We start from the raw sequence: 17,815 nt of genomic DNA on the forward strand, positions 1-17,815 counted from the left end.
ATGGGAAAATTTACCTTCGATGGATCCCCATTATCTTTGTTTCCTCTCTACTGCTATTCGGAACGGATGGAAGAAAAATAAGGGACTTTTTCGATTGTCATTTTGATGACAAATGGTTTGCATGATTTGATTACGACGATTTTAATGGTTTGTCATGTGTTTGCTCTTTTTGTTTCTACTCTTCCTCTCCCTTCCGATAGTTGCTGATGGTGGTACATTTCAAGAAGCACTGCAACACCTACGGAAGTCTGGCCGCTTACATAATAGCATTCCTGGTACGTTTGTCCGGTGGAGAACCGATGCTGGGACTGTCCCCGCTGATCTACTACCCGGGCTACAATGCCGAAACCAACATGCAGATGTTCCCCTTCCGTACGATGGCCATGATCATGAGTTTGGTTACGCTCGTCGGGGTTTCCTGGTGGACGAAGTAAATTTATTAATTAGTACACATTATGACAGGTAATTAGTTGCTAACCGATTTATCTTTCGTTCTGCAGATGGGTGTTTGAAACGGGTCGTCTTGCCCCCAATTACGATTATTTCCGCTGTGTGGTCAACATCCCCGAGGAATTGCATCGCGTTGGAGAGCCTTCCGATTCAGGCGAACAGGTAAGCACTTTCACAAAATAGAGGAAAATCGATCGTTTTTTTCTCAACAATTTGATTGTTTTAAAAAATATGCATTTGCATGTTAAATTTAGTTAAGAATCGTATGTAGACGACCATGCAAATGAATGAAAATATCTGATCATGTAGGTCATACAAAAGGTCATACACAGTATATTACAACACTGAAAACAGTATCAAAAGTACACTAAGATTTTCATTTGATTTCCAGCAAAAATAATTGCTGAAAGAGTTCAGCAATATCTACCAATCATTGTTGGAAACCAGCAAACATTATCCGTTTTGCTGATTGATTGCAGATGGTTCTTTGAAAGTTGCAAGAAATAATGTCAAGCTTCTTTGTGAATAACTGCGCATCTCTTACTGACGAAATGTATTGACGAAATAGCATAGCAACTTGGGAACGGTTCTTTGAAAGTTACCAGACAAATTGGATTGCAGATTTCAGTAAGGGAGAATAAGGATTCTTGATTCCTCAGCTGTATCTCGTAACTGGATTGTCTTACATGATCAAATGTTCTAGAAAAAATTGCCAAAAGAACAAAACAACAAACTTGTTATTTAGAAAAAAATTAAAAATTTGATTTTTTGAGTTATTGCACTTTGTTTGACAAATCTAACAAAATGTGAATTATTGTTCAGGATCGCCCCTGATGGTTCAGATCGATAGCTATTCTATTCTATTCTATTTTGTTTATTTATAGAGGATTTTAACCAACTTGGTCATTCGTCCTCCAGGCCAGATCGATAGCATCATATATTCTCTGGTGAAATAAAAAACCGCACTCATTCAAAACCATTGACAAACTGAAGTGGACTGTATTAAGACTTAGTAACTAAACTACAATTATGGACTTTGACAAACACTTGCCGTTCTAGGCATCTGACTTTGGCCCATAGGCGTCTGACTGAGCCCATCGTGGGCTTCTGATGAAGGCCGCTGATTCGGTTACCTGTTCCGTCGATGGATTGCAGGAAAAAGAGGCCGAGCCTTGGGCTGACTTTCGCTGGACCCTTCGTAAGCTCGTTTCCGAGGAAAAAACGATGATGATTACCGCCATTAATGCGCGCAGTATCGCCATGTTGCTACAGGGTCATTTCGTCTCATGTTAGGGTGGTTCGTTCCACAACATGCCGCCCGCTTGGTGCTTCGAGCCGGATGTGAACCAGTTACCTATGGATGCAGCATTGAAAAATAATAGCAACTGATGGAAATTATCCATTGATTCAACATAACTGCACATCACTGTAGATCAAAGTCGTTGAGACATATGATCATTGCTGTGAAAACGAAATATGCACAATCGATTGGAAAAAGCAAATCATTCCAATATTGAAGCTATTACCGTAGGTTCACAAGGTTGTTTCTCGCGTTTTGTAAAACACAGAACATTTTTCATTTCTTTTTAAAATCTACCTTGATGTGTGTCCTCCAATGTAACGGGTTGATTTTCCGTGGTGAGATAAACATACTCCTCCTGTATTTTCGCAAGCTTTTCAATACCTTCGAACAAAAAGGAATGGTACGATGAATAGCACTCATGTCGGGACGAAACACTCTAATCTTTACTTCGAACCGTTTCAGAGAGCACGTATCCGACCGAATACTGACGAGAAAACATAATGTAAACCAAGCGAACACGTCTTTCGAACAATTCCTTATGTTAAACAATTACAGTAATAACGTGTCCGAGCGAAGAGTAGCGAAGTGTAGAATGTTGCTCCTATTTTGATTTTGGAATCCACTCTTCAGTTGTCAAAATGCCGTCCAAGGAAGAAGAGCAGCGTATCAAAATTTTGCTCGCGCATCGCGAAATCCGAGCTACTCGCACGCAAAGCTGGCAAAATTGCTAAAAGTTGCCAAATCAACCGTTACAAATGTAATTAAAGTGTTTGGGGAACGTTTGTCGACAGCCAGGAAGTTTGGATCGGAGGGAAATCGAAAACCGGAAGCCACTGAGACGACAAAGAGAGTTACCGGTAGTTTCAAGCGAAACCCTAACCTCTCTCTCCGAGATGCCGCAAATAAGCTGGGTGTATCGTCTACAACCGTGCATCGAGCCAAAAAACGAGCCGGGCTATCGACTAACGACTTACAAGAAGGTAGTGACTCCAAATCGCGATGATAAACAAAATACGACGGCCAAAGCTCGATCCCGGAGGCTGAACACGACGATGCTGACGAAGTTTGACTGCGTTGTAATGGACGACGAAACCTACGTCAAAGCCGACTACAAGCAGCTTCCGGGGCAGGAGTTTTATACGGCAAAAGGAAGGGGAAAGGTAGCAGATATTTTCAAGCACATGAAACTGTCAAAGTTTGCGAAGAAATATCTGGTTTGGCAAGCCATCTGTACCTGTGGCTTGAAAATCAGCATTTTCATAGCTTCCGGGACTGTCAACCAAGAAATTTACGTGAAAGAGTGTTTGAATAAACGTCTGCTGCCTTTCCTGAAGAAACACGGTTGTTCCGTACTGTTTTGGCCGGATTTGGCATCTTGCCATTACGGTAAAAAGGCCATGGAGTGGTACGCCGCCAACAACGTGCAGGTGGTTGCCAAGGACAAGAACCCTCCCAACACGCCAGAGCTCCGCCCAATAGAGAAATACTGGGCTATTGTCAAGCAGAACCTAAAGAAAATCAAAAAAACTGCTAAGGACTAGCAGCAGTTCAAGGCAAACTGGCTTTCTGCGGCGAAGAAGGTGGACAAGGTGGCTGTACAAAATCTGATGGCAGGGGTCAAGCGTAAGGCCCGGCAATTCGGATTTGGAAAAGCAGAAGCCTAACTGAACATTTTTCCTGAATTTTATACTAATTAAACTTGAAAAAGAAATTTAATTTGATTTTTTAAATAAACGATTTCACCGTTTTAGACGCGTTTTCCCTTGACCAAATTTTGACCGTATCACCCTTTACTATAGTTAACATAATTTGGAACAAATGTTTGTTCTCATCTATAAATTTGAAATCACTCTTTTTTGTGTTCTAAAACAAATGGTGTATTTATCTTCCAGCTTTCGGTGATGGCTGGCGGTATGACGCGCATGTACGGCGCCGCCACGATGGTCGGTAAGGACGAACGCAACGGCCGAGTTAATCCGGCGCTGGAGGCCGACGACGATTTGCCAGTGGAGGAAGCCAAGCGCCAAATCCAGCAGCAACAGCAACAGGCGGCAGCAGCAGCTGGAGGCTACGGCGGTACATCCGGTGGAGGTGGCGGTGTATTGCAGGGTGGTATTGTCCCCGGTGGATATTCCGGCAGTGGCCCGGCGCTGCAACAGGGCCACACAGCATTTTGAAATCCAATGCAACAGCGGCAGTAAGAGAGATTTAAGATACAACTAACTACAGCCGCCGCCGTCGCCAATGCACAGAATTTTAAACGTTGACGTTAGTTTGCTCGTTGCGTTCTATAGTTGATAGCAATGACAAAACACGACACCTACTCACACAGTTCTCAAAATATTGTAATCAACTGTAATGCTGATTTCACAAGCGCTTTTTCGACGATTAGTCGGGTAGTTTTCTAGTCTGGAACAGGTTTCCATATATTGGGCGAGTTATCAGAAGAAAAAAAAACAAAAAATATGGTCTATCGAAGATCGAAGTAAGAAAACTACAAGTAAACGATACATATCAAAGGATGAAGTTAGTGCTTTTTGTTCTACATATCCAATTAATGCAACAGAAACATATCAAGCAACATGCTTTAAAAGAATGAAATAAGTAAAAAAAATCGTACTATTATTAGCAAACTTCTACATTATGCATATGATATACTCTAATGTAAAAGTGAGGTTGAAAGTGTTAACTAATGATGGGCGAACGCGAGGAAGTATCATGGTAATAAGCATTAGATGAAGGCGTAAATCTTTTGGTATTTTGTGTATGTTTTCTAATTTTAAAATATATTTGGTTGACGAGGTTCAAGACAGAAGATTTTATTGACAAATCTCAATGGATATTTTAAGTTGACTCATTTAATTATAATTCTTGAATCTGTGCAGATATAGCATTGGAAATGAAAGATTATTGTATGTGTTTTTTGTTGTTGTTTCGATTATAGTCGTTTTATCTCCTTTATGACATTCGCGACTTTATCAACGTTGCAGTTGGCGGGTTGTTATTGAAAAACTTATCCGGTACAACTGTGTTCGATGTTTACTCTTGGGCTCGAGCTCACGGACATCGGCTCAGGAAGCAACTTGTTAACTGAGCTATATCACAAGCCCGTTGTATGTGGCAAATCAGATATTGATATGAAAATGCATACATACTTTGAATGCTCAGGATGAAAATAAAAAATGCGAAATTTTGTTTCTTCAATTTTCACCATCATGGAAAGAAATCGTCTTCAAAACCAGCGTTGATTAATAAATGTTTTAATGTTGAGCAATGATGAGCGCAGAACACACATTAACATACAAATTTGTTTTACGAAGCAGTTTTAGAACCTACACACCTACATACGCAGTATAGGATTTAAAAAATCTCAAAAGTTACTGATCAATCAATGTCTGCAAATTTTGTGGATTTAGGGAAAACTAATTTTTCATAGCAGGCCTTGTTGAATACAGACGTTTTTTTCAATCTGTTTCGGAACATTATGTATATTTCGGTCCAACGCCGTTTTGCATAAATTCATTTGTGAAGTGAAATTGTAAAATCATAATAAAAACATTTGGCATAATGATCATTTGGCATAAAATTCGTTTGGCATAAAAACACCAAAGCATAGATCTTTTTGCATTGACGAGCTTCTAGGTTTATTCTTAGCCCTAGGTTTCGAGGTCTACCAATAGCTAGAGACAGTCCCTTTACATCATTTTTGTTCGAACGTGAGGAGGCTTTTTTGTTGTTTTGAACCATATTTTGAGAACGGCCCCGTTTTTTAGTGATTTATTAGGTTATTTGTAGTTGATTGCATTTCGTCTTTTTTAATTAAGTCAGTTTTTTTACCTATCAAAACATACTAAAAGAAAATGTATATTCATTTATTTTTATGCCAGATGACATTATGCTAAACGAAAATTAAGGCAAATGATCATTATGCCAAACGACCATTATGCCAAACGACTTCATACCAAACGATATACTATCGTATATTAGGTATATGTTTGTTGGAAAACAGTTACTTTTATGTTTTGATTTCGTGATATTTTGTGAGTGTTAAAATTTGTGTTATTTTTTAAGATTTCCAACAAAAGAGTTATAAATTCGCAACAGTTCTCATCCTCATATCGAAATAAAATAATAAATTTTCTATCATCGAGGTTATGTAACGATGGGTAAAGGTGTGATAGACAGTATTTTTGACAGTGGCTTATGGAAATGTTATCTATCAATTTTTTTTTTTTTTTTAGGTTTTATTTTTGACACTTTACCAGCATTATGGCATTCGTGTCTATCCTATCAATATAATATGTTGGCGGAGTTAGAGTTTTGTGTTTTATAAGAACAATGATGATTAATAGTTTTTAAAAGATCATCTGTATCAATCAACCAAAGCGGTACAAATTTCTTGTTCAGTGCTCAGAGTTTTATTTGTTGGTTCTTTCATTGTTATGAGTAAATCAATTGTTACAGATGTTTTATTTTATAGTTCATTTAAACCCCTAGAGCTATCCATCAGACGGAAGAGTGAGAAAGGAACAGACAGAGTTGTTGCTTGTTAATTCACTTGGAACCTTGCAAGCTTTAAATCTTAAACAAGAAAAATCTTTAATGATCGTTGTGAACTCAAATCGTTTGAACCTAAGCTGGGCTTGCATTTATTGAAGTGAAAATATTCGAACTACATATTGTGAAAATCATTCCAATGGTGCTAGGATAAAATATAAAAAAAGTACATTCTGTCCATTGTATGAGCTGTCAAAAAGTGTTAAAGTGAGCATATTTTTGGTTCAACTCCCTACATACATTTTAATTTCTGTAAATAGATTTATTTGAATATGAGTTTTTTTTTTTCGCAATGATGGTTTTTCGAGCGAGTTGTGAAGGGTGGTGGATCACAAATCTTATCAAAAAGACAGATACGTGTATAGATTATAAGAATTCTAAAAATAACCTTAATAGAACTGATTATGCAAAAAACGAAAGAAAAAAAGTATGATAAATTGTAGAAATAGAACAAATGTATATTGAAACACAAAGGTTCCCACTTAAATGAAACAAACATAAAATAGATGTTATGTGTAATGAACTTCTACAAGTATGTTATGTAAACGGAGGCAATTACATAATTAATCAGAAAACCCAGTCAATGAAACAATTGAAACCTAATACATATCAATGGTGACCTTCCATAAGAAAATAGATTAAATTATAAAATGCAACAATCCATGGAAGAATCCCTTATTCCAACAGAAACAGAAAGAACCGAAGATTGAAAACGAGGGAATAAAAAAACCATATAAATGTTTTGAAGTTCTTCGTGTGTTTTGAATGTTGGAATCAATGGAATATAAACAATAGTGAAGAGCCCTTCCCCAAAAAATAAAAATAAAAAAGAATAAAAGATTTCAGTCTGACGTAAAACGCCTTGGTGTAGATTACTAGTATTTCATGTAAAACATCGATATTGCAATATCATTGATCACCTGCTTAGTTTTTCTTTGTTTTTAAAGATCGAATCATTAGGTAACACAAATTTCAGTTGCAGCTGTAAGCAAATAAGAGTAAAATTTTGATTCACTGCAAATTCTATCACGAGAGGATTCAATTGAGAATTCTTGATTTATTTTTAATTAAACCAGTATTCAAGACATCGATTAAAACTTGCTATCAACAAATACCATTCCTTGAAATAGCTGTTTTCATATGTTCGAAAATAATATTGTTTGAATGAATGTGATTCATAGATTCCAAAACGATCAATCGGTTTTACTTGTTCCATTTGGTTTTATTTTCAAATTCTTGAAAAAATCCACTCCGAATGTCCTTTTAATGGAGAATAACACAGATTCTATCCGACCAGTTGAGAGGGTTCAACCATGGTATTTGTTATTTTATGTGAATCAATGACGTGTGTGTCTTATTCACAACGCTCCGTTGAAGTTCACCGAACACTTCTTCTTGGGACGGCAGTTTTCGTCTGACGTATCGATGTCATCACATTAATTGTTACTGATAACATTATTCTGAGACTAATGAACTCATACATATCATAATGTGCTACACATGAAAATTGAACGAAATGCAATTATAAATATACACATATATACAACACACCCACGCATGAACAAACAAAAAATATACATATATACATACACACGAAGGTGAAGAAATTGCTAAGAAACCAAAAATATATTAGATCGAGTAATCGCAAAGCAGAGCAAATATATACATACAACAGAAAGAGCAAGGTCACAAAAAGTGTGAATATACATACACATTTACTAATTGGGGGAGGGGGGAAAGTTCCTACAGGGAACAGAATGATGCGATTAACTACTATGTACGCGACATAAATTATATTGTAATTATTAGAAGTATGTATACAACAACAAAAAAATACACCCATGAACACGGCAATTAAAAAAAAACAAAACAGCATTAGACGAGCTCTGTAGAATTATGTTACTATACCTACATATGTACATAGATGATTGGTTATGAGCACGAACCCATAAAGTTTGAATGACATAGGGAAACCGAAGGCCGTAAGTTGGAGCTATATAGGATTTGTTGAAGAAACATCGGATGGTGCAAGTTACAAAGTGTTGGCATTGTACAGTGAAGAAAAGATTTTAAAACACGTTGAGTGATGGAAGAAGGTGGAAAAGTATAAGCGATCACGTTTTGTCGGAAGCAAAGAGACGGTTTATGTATGTTTATCATAGCAAAACAAAAACAAACTAAAATGCATCTTTGCATTGGAGGAAACGTTTCTGAGAAGCCTATCGAGCATAATCATACAATTTTAAGAAATAAGAAACAATTCCAAACCAAACATATACACTATACACGAACAAGAACACACAACTAAACCACACAATAATTAAAAATGAAGGGCAAATGTAAACCGATACATATCATCCAAACTGTAATAGGACTTTAAATTGTTGTTATAAAGTATTTAATGAGACAGGAAAATACAAATATATATAATATGTAACAAAGAGCTAATCGTGTTATGTTTATTTGCTCTTGAAAGATGTCCCATGAAGAGGGTTCACCTAATATAAAGTGTCCCCACGGTGTACAATATAATAAGGTGATATATTCCCGATTATGTCGTCATTACTATCCAGCTAGTGATCCTCGGTGTATGCAGCATTAGCATTATCAATAGAAGAAATTTATATTTGTTCCAGCCTAAATATTTTTGAATGATACATTAAGGTTGCCAGAATTTTTTCCACTTCCATCCGGGCCTAGCAATTCCGGGCATTTTTTCAAAAAAACCTGGCAAAATCCGGGCATGGATTTCAATTTTTCAAATCCAAAAACCGGGCAAAATTTAGGTGTAATTATACATAAAAGCAAAGAAAAAATGCAAAAAGATTTGAAATTAATATTTTATTAATGTAATTGCAGACTTTCAAAAACTTTTTGGAACACTTAAATATTCGAAGGTTTATAAAAATAAATCAGCGAAATTATTTGAAACAACCGTTGAAAATTTACATACCGTTAATCGATTTTGCTGAAACTTACTCAAAAACTTTGATTTTTTTGGTTTCTTTGTGAAAATTGTGGAAAAATCCGGGCAATATCCGGACTTTTTTCACGATATCCGGGCAACCGGGCCGGACCGGACTTTATCGAAATTTTGCATCAAATATCCGGGCAAACCCGGATAAAACCGGGCAATCTGGCAAGCTTATGATACATTATACTTCTTAAATTACGGTAAAAAATTTTTAAATTCTCCTGTGCCCTTTCCGACAAGATTTGGCTGAATGCCAAATAAAACTGACGTTACAAGTTCTAAGCAATGAAAATTTAGTAGATTCACTTTAAAAAAAAAATAGAAGCGTAAGAGAAGTAATTTTAGTCAACAAATTTTATAAAAGTGTAAAATTACTACAAAATAACATAATAAGCATATCTGGGCATTGAGAGCTTGTTTAATTATTATTTCCCTTCGATTTATCCGGCAAAGTTTTGTAAGAGCTAAAAATTTACATTGTACAACATTCTGTAGTGTAAGCCAAAAACTTACATTATTGTGAACTTGATGCCTGTGGATAGGATAGTTAACGATGGTTCAAGAGTAAATATTTTAGGTGTTTTTTTTACATTTTTCCAAATGCTCACCTCAACAAGTCAATGTATACTTACTCACTTGAAACAATTGTGAAGTTCATCATTTTTCGTCACACTGAATGTTGAAATAGATAGGTACCGTAATCCCGGGTAAGATTGATCACTTTTTTCAATATATTTCGATTATTTTATCTGCTATGGGGAATGTGGCATGTTTTATATTTTTAAAACCAGTACTGTACTCCTATAAACATAAATCATGGATGCATAAATTTATTAGACCTCTTAAAATTATATTTAAAAATCGTTTCCGTCTCTGTTCAGAATTTGATGCTTTGGGGTGACATTGATCAGTCTCTATTCTGACGGTTTTAACGAGTTTTCATGATCATAACAGATACAAAACACCTTCATAATATTTACAGATACTAGCTTATCAATCTAAACTTGATTTTTAACGTTACATTTTAAAAATATTTAAAATCGAGAACAGAACAATGACGCTGCATACATTTAGGGGCAAAAATTATAACAATTACTCAATATTTTTAGCTACAAAATACAAATGAGGCCCTTGGAGCCGTTGTGTTCCAATAAAATCCATAGATATTTTTTATGAAATTTTTCAATGAGTTTGATCTTCTTAAATAAAAACAAATAATTTGACATCATTTTTGAGAAAAACAACCTCTATTTGACAATTTGACGTTAATTGAGACGGCACATGATTTTTGATTTTTTCACCTATACCCCTTTGGCTCCAAACGCATGCACTTATACCCCTTTGCCACCCAATAAATTCACTTATACCCCTTTGCCACCAACAAATTTCTATTTTAAGGTGATTTTGTCTTGTTGATTTGATTCCGAAAACATAGGTATCTAATTAGGTGGAAGTCAAATAATTTATAAACATATTCATTTTTTACTGTTCTGATGGGAAATGTACCCTGGTACAGGTAATCGAGAGATTTCATGTCTAAAATGCAACCTTGTCTTGTCAGTTGGAGTAATTCTCTCCAAACGTCAATTTTTCATCAGGATATTTATAACAATAATTCGTTAAAGGTATTTCTCTATGAATTTTCAATCATTGCATGTTTCCTGCGCCTTTTCCTGATGAATTGTTCATTGAAAAATGGACTTCCGCTAGTTATGAGTCGATGTTTAACAGTACTTTTACGAATAATTTCAACGTTAACTCAATCATCTCATAGAAATAAATATTGAGCCTAGGCCGAAATTTGTGGCATGCTCCTTATAATTATGAAGAGAAATCAGGAATTTGGAATTCATTTATTGGGGTAGAATAGAAAAAAATACAAAATTTTATATTATTTTGTTCACTAGAATTATCACTAAATGCAATGAAATGATTAGCTGTTGATGTTAAATTTTAAAATATAATTCACTTTTCAAATGCAAATTAAATTCCACTTGTTTTTTAAATTTTTCGTACCGATGAAAAAAACACTTCTTACTGGAAATGACATTTGGGTTGGTGGCAAAGGGCTGCACTTATACCCATTTGGCTCCAAACAAAATGTATTTTTCAGTTAGCAGGATTTTTTCAACGAGATCAAAACATAGGAATTTTTTTTTTTTTTATTAAATTTATTGTTCAGTTTAGGTTTATGTACTTACATGTTATGATTATTCTACTGTCAAGTGAAATTCTAGTGCATCTACATCTACTACACTATTGCATTCATTTATAAAATCAATAAATTTGGTTAAAATTTTAAATATTGCAATGCGTTTTACAAGCCCTACTTTATCAAGTAGTGAAATAAAATTATGATCAAAATAGCATATGATGTTTAACAGTGAAGGATTCGTTCTAGATGGTTATCTCGATTTTTTTACTTTCACACATTCCCCCAGGCCCTCCCATTATTTCCATTTTCATTTTTTCTTCAAAGTTAACCATTTGATAGGGTTCCTATCCATTTTTCCAATACTGGCTTACTCTATGAAAAAGTCCTTATTTTTTTAAATATCAAAAATTTATCATTAAATGACTATAAAAAATAGCACTCTAACTGTACATATACAAAGAAAAAAAGTTGTTCTAACACATTCTATAACCCGTTGCTTCTAAATGCTTTTTGGTATCATCAGGAGAGCTGTTTGTTAGCAAGCCCTAGGAAAAATAGATATTTTAAGATTTTGAAATTACATTTTTATAAACAGAAAAAAAAATTTCAAATACAAACCAAGTTTTTCCTACTTGATACTTAATTCACAGGCTTTCAAACGTTGAAAACAGTTTTAAAAAAATTCAAACTATAGACTGAGTTATTGATGATAAAGGGTGATACGGTCAAAATTTGGTCAATATCAACTTGACGTATTTCTTTGAATTTTGCATTTAAAAAACCTGAACACCCCTCATTTTGAAGGTGTGTGTGTAGAATGTTGCTCCTATTTTGATTTTGGAATTCACTCTTCAGTTGTCGGAATGCCAACCAAGGAAGAAGAGCAGCATATCAAAATTTTGCTCGCGCATCGCGAAAATCCGAGCTACTCGCACGCAAAGCTGGCAAAATCGCTAAAATTTGCCAAATCAATCGTTACAAATGTAATTAAAGTGTTTGGAGAACGTTTGTCGACAGCCAGGAAGTCTCGATCGGGGAAAATCGAAAACCGGAAGTCGCTGAGACGCAAAGAAAGTTGTCGGTAGTTTCAAGCGAAACCCTAACCTAAGCTTGCCAGATTGCCCGGTTTTATCCGGGTTTGCCCGGATATTTGATTCAAAATTTCGAGAAAGTCCGGTCCGGCCCGGTTGCCCGGATATCGTGAAAAAAGTCCGGATATTGCCCGGATTTTTTCACAATTTTCACATAGAAACCAAAAAAAAATCACAATTTTTGAGTAAGTTTCAGCTAAATCGATTAACGGTATGCAAATTTTCAACGGTTGTTTCAAATATTTTCGCTGATTTACTTTTATACACCTTCCAATATTAAAGTGTTCCAAAAAGTTTTTGGAAGTCTGCAATTACATTAATGAAATATTAATTTCATTTTTTTGCATGTTTTCTTTGCTTTTATATACAATAACACCTCAATTTTGCCCGGTTTTTGCCCGGTTTTTGGATTTGAAAAATTGAAATCCATGTCCGGATTTTGCCAGGTTTTTTTGAAAAAATGCCCGGAATTGCTAGGCCCGGATGGGAGTGGATAAAATTCTGGCATCGTTACCCTAACCTCTCTCTCCGAGATGCCGCAAATAAGCTGGGTGTATCGTTTACAACCGCGCATCGAGCCAAAAAACGAACCGGACTATCGAATAACAAGAAAGTAGTGACTCCAAATCGCGATGATAAACAAAATACGATGGCCAAAGCGTGATCTTGGAGGCTGTACACGACGATGCTGACGAAGTTTGACTGCGTGGTAATGGACGACGAAACCTACTTCAAAACCGACTACAAGCAGCTTCCGGGACAGGAGTTATATACGGCAAAAGGAAAGGGAAAGGTAGCAGATATTTTCAAGAACATGAAACTGTCAAAGTTCGCGAAGAAATATCTGGTTTGGCAAGCCATCTGTACCTGTGGCTTGAAAAGCAGCATTTTCATAGCTCCCGTGACTGTCAATCAAGAAATTTACGTGAAAGAGTGTTTGAATAAACGTCTACTGCCTTTCCAGAAGAAACACGGTAGTTCCGTACTGTTTTGGCCGAATTTGGCATCCTGCCATTACGGTAAACAGGCCATGCAGTGGTACGCCGCCAACAACGTGCAGGTGGTTCCCAAGGACAAGAACCCTCCCAACACGCCAGATCTCCGCCCAATTGAGAAATACTGGTCTATTGTCAAGCGGAACCTAAAGAAGACCAAAAAAACTGCTAAGGACGAGCAGCATTTCAAGGCAAACTGGCTTTCTGCGGCGAAGAAGGTGGACAAGGTGGCTGTACAAAATTTGATGGCAGGGATTAAGCGTAAGGCCCGGCAATTCAGATTTGGAAAAACGGAAGCCTATCTGAATATTTTTCCTGAATTTTATACTAATTAAACTTGAAAAAGAAATATAATTTGATTTTTTAAATAAACTATTTCACCGATTTACACGCGTTTTCCCTTGGCCAAATTTTGACCGTATCACCCTTTACGTACATTTCACTAAGCGTCCACGTTCGCCCAAGCAACCTTCGGAATATTTAGCCTTTTTGAGTCTACATATACCAACACTACTCGTGACGATTCGTTTGATTCGATTCGTTGGCAATTTAAAAAACTCCTTGAGGTTGTTTTGAGCCATGAAATTCTTAGACGCGATTGGTGATACGTCTTCGTATGAGGTCCCTCTATCTTGGTACCTGAAAGCAAATACAGTCAACTGGGGCTACATGCAACACTTTTCAACTTCAATGGCGTCAGGTAATCATATCCTTTAGGGATCAAATGATTTAAGGTTGGTGGGACATCATATTGACAGAGTCAGAAAAAATATTGGTTTCTTCAGTTTTTTTTTTAAATTTTCTACAAACATGCAATTTTTACCTTCTAAGAAAAAGGGATAAGTTAAAATAAACTTAGTTTATAATGAAGAATCGAATGAAAATGTATGTAAATTTATGGTTTTTCATAAATTTTTTATGCCATAAAAACCATTATACATAAAATCATCAAATGCAATAATTTTTGAATTTGTTGAAACTAATTTTTACTTTTTTTCTGAACATATGGATTTTGCATACATTTAGTATGTATGTATGTATGTAGATAATCCACCATGGGTGCACGGATTCACCGCAGTTTCGCCAACGTATGCGCTAAATTGCATTCTTTAGATTATAAGTTCGGCCAATCTTCAATGCAAATTACCACATACCCGACACCATGGCTTCGTGTGAACTGTCATGTAATGAATGTATTTCGTGTATGTGTATGTCTTATTTGTAGAACGAGCAAACAGTTTCGCAACCGTATAAAATTCGTAACATTCTCAGTGTTATGAATCTACGACAGGTATTCCGCATGCGTGTAGATACCTGCCCAGCTGGCAACTGATTGAACGTTCATATATGATATTATCAATAAATGAAATAATTATACAACAGAATAATCTCACCTTTATACCCAACTTACCTCAAGACACACTAAGCTTACCTTTAGCTGTAGACGACCTTAATCACCTTAACCATATTTATTTCCATCTAAAATAAACATTTTTGAAAGTATTAAAAAAAAGCGATGCAAAACATTTGAAACAAAATATCGAAAATGATAGATTCATTTTAAGTACAGAAAATTAAGAACAGTAAACATGACCGCGTCCTGCTAATAATATTCAAGGAAGATGTATTGTTATAATAAACGAATAAAAAAAATTGTTATAATAAATGTTCACATCCTGTTGGCGATGTACATGCTGTAGGAAATAAACAATTTAATTACATGGAATTCAGACGTTAATTGCGATATAAATGAATAGTAAACAGTGAGATTCGAGGATAGAGAATCTGCACAAATTTTAAGTATACTAATAACTGAAACTGTACATTCCATGAATATCTGAAAATAAAAAAAAGTAAGTATCTTTCCACAAGTGCACCCTTATATTGATTGAAAGTTTATTCACTTTAAACACATTAATTTAATAACTATTCCCTTTGACACTTACAACCTATTCCATATTAGGTAATGGTTGCACCATATTGTCATCTAAGTCGCATCGCATGTTGCCCTTCTGGCCACGACACGAAACTCGCCACCGTATCCTGAAAAGCCCATTATGGTCTAGAATTAATCGTCAAGTGTTCAAATTTTACATTCCAGGATAGTTTTTTTTTATTTTGCAATATGGCGAAAAGCATATAAATTTAAGTTTTATAAAAAACATGATTGTTATGCTCCATATTTAAGAAAAATATTATTGGAATGGCTCTTAGAGATAGCTATTTATAAACTTTTTGTTGGTTCTATCCCTTTTGAAAAAATAAAGGTTAAATTCTTGTATTTTTTTTTTTCAAATGATAAGACGAAATGACTAAAATTAAGAATTGGTTCTCAGTTGCAATACTTTACGGTTTTGAATTATTTCAATGGAGAAATATTTCGAATCAGAGATTCATTCATCCCTCAGACGAAAGAAACGGGGAAGACGAGGAGCGAATGAATTAAAATGCTTTTGCCGTAATAGTAAGTTAGCCACGTAACCTTGGCAACGTATAGCTGTTCCCCCATTTTGTTGGATAAATTTGAGTCATGTCTTGGGTCACCCGAACAACATGCACGTAGACCCTCAGCGTTGCAGCAATCAGGAAAGCACAATCGTCGCCTACTTGATATGAATGAATTAACCTATTAGTGAAAACTACGAGAGAGTGGTTAGAGGAAAGGAAGAGGAGAAATAAATTTGAATTATGTATAAAATCCTATGGTATCAGCATCTCACTAGCACCTGTGGAAATGTATACATACATGAGTCGTGGAATAGCGACGGGTAAGAGAAGGATGGTATATATCTATATGGAATTTCCTTACCGGTTTTCTATCAGCTAGCTAGACTCAGCTTCACCCAGGGTAAAATGAACTGAAAATTATGATTGATTCTTCTATCGACGCAACCGTATTTTAACTCCACCCGCCCTAAATAAATTTTTTGCACCAATCTTCCACCTGACCTTTATGCTCAGTTGATATTTAAACCAAGGTAGCACATCATCACTTTATTTGATTAATTAGAGTTTTTAATGGCCCCGCTAAGGCGCGCTAGGCCAGACTTGCTCAAAGCCCGCTCTCCCACGCATTTATCAATCATAGCCCTGCTTACAACATACTCTTTCTTCTTCGCCACATTGGACACTTCTTCTTAGTAATTGTCACCAAAATTCATTGCGATCAATCGCAGCAAGCCGGTGGATTTTGCTCATGCATTAACACGTCGAGGAGGAAAAACTAAATGATGCACCCCATAATTCTTTGGCAATTTTCACTAGGCACAAATCTTAACACCAAATTTTATTAAAAGCCAACTGGCAGACACTCAAAACAGATATAAACATTGAAACCATCGCCTTGCAGACAAATATATCAGCGCATCACACTGAAAAATCATTTTCAACAAGATAACATCACTTTTTGAGATTTAAAAGCCCCTCCACAAGTATCAAAACCAGTTTTTCGAGGGTTCCTTTGCTGCAACAGATTAACTTTTAGCAAATCCCATTGTGGACAAAACACCAAATTCATCACTTTTATTTAACGTCGCTTTCACAATTCAACAATATCGAATCCTTTCCGCACGATTCTGGTTAAAATCCATCTCATTCTCCACGTAACATTTACGAAATCGGCCCAGCGAGGGAAATGCGACCGCACCCGACGAAGGTTAATGCGAAAACTCATATGGATTTTGCATACATTTAGGGAGGAAAATACTACAGAAAATTCTACTAGCTGAAATCATTGAAATAAATGTTTTGAAGAATGGAATTTTTATGTTTAACAAACGCGTGTTGCAAAACAATTATATTCCAGCATATGGAAACGAGATTTTAAAATCAATCATTACAGTACTTCGACATAAAACTAAATTGTGTTTCGTTAAAAGATTACCACTTGCAAAGCTGTCGGATTCTCCGCCTTCATCCATCGGCGTTAGCTCGCAGTATGAGAAATGTCCGATGTACAGCTCTTCCGCCGTTCCCCCATAGTAATCCTGGATACCCATCCTTTAACTTATGATTTCGTTTGTTGCTATGGTTGTTCGTGTGTTTGTTTGTCCAATGTTATCTCAGCTGTCTTAAGAACTTGAGAGCTGAAATTTGGCATAAGTATTCGTTAGGACAAGGAAAGATGAAAATTGATTGTTACTTAATTTATCGGCCTTGTCGGTGAAAAAGGATTTTGATAACAAACTGAGAAGGCTACGATAGATGCGTTGCTGAGTTAAAAGGATCCTATATGAGCGATCACTTATCATCTTTTCGTTCGCACTGAAAGTTTTCCGCTTGTGGGGCGTA

General features: G+C 35.9%; 1 protein-coding gene across 1 annotated transcript in view; it reads left to right on the plus strand.

The window, feature by feature from the left end:
- The window catches only part of LOC129739768 (high-affinity choline transporter 1), a 103,028-nt gene extending 94,275 nt beyond the window's left edge, over positions 1-8,753 (plus strand). Inside the window, exons 8-10 of the mRNA XM_055731288.1 lie at positions 201-430; positions 501-612; positions 3,646-8,753. Coding sequence (XP_055587263.1) covers positions 201-430; positions 501-612; positions 3,646-3,930 — 627 coding nt within the window. The 3' untranslated portion in view covers positions 3,931-8,753. The remainder of the gene's footprint in view (positions 1-200; positions 431-500; positions 613-3,645) is intronic.
- The last annotated feature ends 9,062 nt before the right edge of the window (positions 8,754-17,815 follow it).

Source organism: Uranotaenia lowii, chromosome 1, assembly GCF_029784155.1.
Source record: "Uranotaenia lowii strain MFRU-FL chromosome 1, ASM2978415v1, whole genome shotgun sequence".
NCBI classification, from domain to species: domain Eukaryota; kingdom Metazoa; phylum Arthropoda; class Insecta; order Diptera; family Culicidae; genus Uranotaenia; species Uranotaenia lowii.